This window comes from Capricornis sumatraensis, chromosome X, assembly GCF_032405125.1.
Source record: "Capricornis sumatraensis isolate serow.1 chromosome X, serow.2, whole genome shotgun sequence".
NCBI classification, from domain to species: Eukaryota; Metazoa; Chordata; class Mammalia; order Artiodactyla; family Bovidae; genus Capricornis; species Capricornis sumatraensis.
The window spans coordinates 123,041,099-123,045,281 of record NC_091092.1 but is presented as its reverse complement, the minus strand read 5'-3'; the positions used below and the strand labels follow the sequence as shown (position 1 = coordinate 123,045,281).

The 4,183-nt window shown below is 46.9% G+C and overlaps 1 protein-coding gene across 1 annotated transcript; it reads left to right on the top strand.

Annotated features, from left to right (window-relative positions):
• Nucleotides 1-225: 225 nt before the first annotated feature.
• Nucleotides 226-3,360, top strand: DDX53 (DEAD-box helicase 53). The gene is made up of 2 exons (XM_068963310.1): nt 226-655; nt 1,949-3,360. Exons 1-2 carry the CDS (start codon nt 226-228, stop codon nt 3,358-3,360), a joined length of 1,842 nt encoding a protein of 613 aa, XP_068819411.1.
• The last annotated feature ends 823 nt before the right edge of the window (nt 3,361-4,183 follow it).

Below are 4,183 nucleotides of genomic sequence, written 5' to 3'. Positions count from 1 at the left end.
TTACCTCACAGTAGGCCCAGCCCTGTGATTGGTCAGCCTATCCAAAGCCCCGCCCAACTGACACTATATCAAAGACAAACTTCCTAGGTAACAGCAGTATAGCTGCAGACCAGCTGGTGGTCAGTTGGTCTCCAGCCGGAGGAGATGAGAAAGGAGCTAGATGACAGCTCTTTTTCTAGCCCAAGTTAGACGAGAAGCCAGCACTTACTTTACCATTGCCCACAAATGGCGTGGGCGCCAGAACAGAAGAGGATGGAACCTACTTTGAGAGATCTACGAGATCGTCAGGTCAGTCGGGATGGCAGGGGTGGCAGAGGCTCGGGCTGGAGCCACGCCTATGGCCGCGCAGAGTCTAGGGCGTCCAATTACCGAGAACCACCGCTCTGCTTTCTCATCAAGAGCAGCATGATTGGTGCGGTGATTGGTCGTGGGGGATCAAAAATAAAAGATATCCAGGATTCTACCAATACAAAAATACATATCATAAAAGGTGGTCCTGAAGCTGAGGTAAAAATTTTTGGCAGGAAAGACATGAAGGCCAAGGCCAAAGTGGCTATAGAAACTCTTGTTAAGAAACAAGAAAGAAGCTACAGTTCAGAATGCAATGTTGATAGTGCTGCCTCTCAAGCTTTTGCCGGGAAAGGCTGGAACAGAAGTAACACCATCAGAGCCACTCAACCCAAAGATGACACCACCAAAGCAGCCCAGCCCAGAGACTATGCAGCCATAGTGGCCCAGCCCAGAGGCTCTGCAGCCATAGTGGCCCAGCCCAGAGATGATAATGCCGCCAGAAGGGCCCAGGCAGGAGACGACGTGGCCAGAGAGGCCCAGGCTGAAGACAACACCACCACCAGAGGGGCCCAGCCCAGAGAAACTGCCTCCAGAGCTTCCCAGCCCAGAGACGAGGATGCTGGTAGAGACCACGCAACCAGAGAGGCCCAGGCCAAAGACAACAACATCACCAAAGAGGTCCAGCCCAGAAACTATGCGGCCATAGTGGCCCAGCCCAGAAACTATGCAGCCATACTGGCCCAGCCCAAAAACAATGCTACCAGAAGGGCCCAGCCTGGAGACCATGAGGCCAGAGACCCCCAAGTCAAAGACGATGATGCTGCCAGAGCAGCCCAGCCCAGAGATGATAATGCCACCAGAAGGGCCCAGCCCAGAGACTCCACAGCCAGAGAGACCCAGGCCAAAGATGACACCATCACAGTGGCCCAGCCCAGAGATGATGCCACCAGAGGGACCCAGCCCAGAGACTCCACAGCCAGAGAGACCCAGGCCAAAGATGACACCATCACAGTGGCCCAGCCCAGAGATGATGCCACCAGAGGGACCCAGCCCAGAGACTCCACAGCCAGAGAGACCCAGGCCAAAGATGACACCATCACAGTGGCCCAGCCCAGAGATGATGCCACCAGAGGGACCCAGCCCAGAGACTCCACAGCCAGAGAGACCCAGGCCAAAGATGACACCACCACAGTGGCCCAGCCCAGAGATGATGCCACCAGAGGGACCCAGGCCAGAGACCCCACAGCCAGAGAGACCCAGGCCAAAGATGACACCACCACAGTGGCCCAGCCCAGAGATGATGCCACCAGAGGGGCCCAGCCCAGAGACCCCACAGCCAGAGAGACCCAGGCCAAAGATGACACCACCACAGTGGCCCAGCCCAGAGATGATGCCACCAGAGGGACCCAGGCCAGAGACCCCACAGCCAGAGAGACCCAGGCCAAAGATGACACCACCACAGTGGCCCAGCCCGGAGATGATGATGCCACCAGAGGGACCGAGCCCAGAGACCACGGGGCCAGAGAGGCTCAGGCCAAAGACAACACCAGAATGGCCCAGCCTAGAGACTATGCGGCCACAGTGGCACAGCCTAGAGACTATGCAGCCATAGTGGCCCAGCCCAGAGATCACAAGCCCATAGCTGCCCAGCCAAAAGATGTCACTGCTAGAGCAGCTCAGCCACGGATAGACTGGGATCAGGTAAAAGCTAGAGTGACAGAGTGGAAAAAAAGAAAATGGGCAGATTTACCACCAATTAAGAAAAACTTATACATAGAATCCAAAGCAACACAGTCATTGTCTGAAGCCCAAGTGGAAATTTGGAGAAAGGAAAATTTCAACATAAGGTGTGATGATTTGACAGAGGGTGAGAAACGTCCCATACCCAAGCCCACCTGTACATTCGAAGATGCTTTCCAACAATATCCTGAGATTATGCAAAGCATTAGGAGAGCTGGTTTTCAAAAGCCAACACCAATTCAGTCTCAAGCATGGCCAATTATTCTACAAGGAATAGATCTTATAGGGATTGCACAAACTGGAACAGGCAAAACACTATCCTATTTAATGCCTGGGTTTATACATATACATTCTCAACCAGTATCCAGAAAGCAAAGGAATGGACCTGGCATGCTAGTCCTTACACCCACTAGAGAATTAGCTCTGCAAATAGAAGCTGAATGCTCTAGGTACTTATATAAAGGTCTTAAAAGTGTTTGTATATATGGTGGTGGAAACAGAAAAGGACAAATACAAGATGTTACCAAAGGTGTAGACATAATTATTGCAACCCCTGGAAGACTGAATGATCTACAAATGAATAACTTTGTCAACCTAAGAAGCATAACCTACTTGGTTTTGGATGAGGCAGATAAAATGCTGGATCTGGGGTTTGAACACCAAATAATGAAGATCTTATTAGATGTGCGCCCAGATAGACAGACTGTAATGACAACGGCATCTTGGCCAGACTCTACCCGTAGACTAGCCCAGTCTTATTTGAAACAGCCTATGATTGTTTATGTTGGTACTCTGGATCTAGTTGCTGTAAATACTGTGAAGCAAAACATAATTGTTACCACTGAAGAGGAAAAACGATCTCTGATCCAAGAATTCCTACAGAGTCTGTCACCCAAAGACAAAGTCATCGTGTTTGTCGGCAGAAAACTTGTGGCTGATGACTTATCGAGTGATTTAAGTATTCAAGGAATACCTGTCCAGTCCCTGCATGGTGACAGGGAACAGAGTGATCGAAACCAAGCATTAGAGGACTTCAGAAGTGGAAGAGTGAAAATACTGATCGCTACCGATTTAGCATCCCGAGGTCTTGATGTCACTGATGTCACACATGTATATAATTACAATTTTCCACGCAATATTGAAGAATATGTACACAGAGTTGGACGTACTGGAAGAGCAGGGAAAACAGGTGAATCAATCACTCTTGTGACCCAAGATGATTGGAAAATTGCTGATGAGTTGATTAAAATTCTCCAAAGAGCCAACCAGATTGTGCCACCCAACCTCCAATCAATGGCTGATCGGTTTAAGAAGCATAAGAAAAATTAGGAGATAGGAAAAAGATCAAAGAAATCTCAAGAAAAATGCACCGAGTTTAATTAACATCCATACCTTGAAAAATTTCACCTACTAGAATATCTAAAAATGGTTTTATTAACATCTGCACCTTGAAAAATTGTACCTACAAGAATATCCAAGACTGAGTTTAATTGATGTTTCCACCTTGACAAGTTGAACCTAAGAGAAGATCCAGGACTGAATTTTACTGATGTCTCCCACCCTGAAAAGTTGCACCTACAAGAAGATCCAAGATCAAGTTTTATCATGTCTACAACTTGAAAAATTGTAGCTACCAGAAGATCCAAGATATGTGCAAGTTATGCAGTACTCAAGTTACCTAAGGAAGTATTGGGAACATACTGTCAGTTATAGGACTTTTAGCTAATTCTTAAACCATACCACTAAGCTTTCAAAGTACGTTCCTGAATAAAATCAAAAGTGCTTTGAAAATGAAAGAGTGTTGTGTGTTTGTTAAAGTCTGCTTTCTTTTATAGCCTGCCATGTCCAGCTGTGTCTTCTCAAAAAGACTTGGTAGACAATAACAATGGTGCTTTTCTTGCTTTAAAATAGTTGTACTGAATTGGAAACTAGTTTTCATCAAGCTTAACCCAGTCAAAATATTTTATTTGCCCCCAGTGGTTGGTGACAGATTCCTAAAACTATCTCCACTATAATTCCCTACTTAAAAAAAATTCATTAGAAAATAAATGCTCAATATTTTAGAAGATTCCATATTTTTTTCAGACAGATGTGACTCATAGAGTAGGGTGTCTGCCTGAGTCACTGGGAACCAGATCTTCATATCAACTCT

What these genes read in the sequence shown, in the direction of transcription:
- DDX53 (XM_068963310.1), top strand. Translation starts at nt 226, where the DNA reads ATGGCGTGGGCGCCAGAACAGAAGAGGATGGAACCTACTTTGAGAGAT. An exon ending in CGGGAAAGGCTGGAACAGAA is followed by an intron (nt 656 to 1,948) that starts GTAACACCATCA and finishes CCCAGCCAAAAG; the next exon opens with ATGTCACTGCTAGAGCAGCT.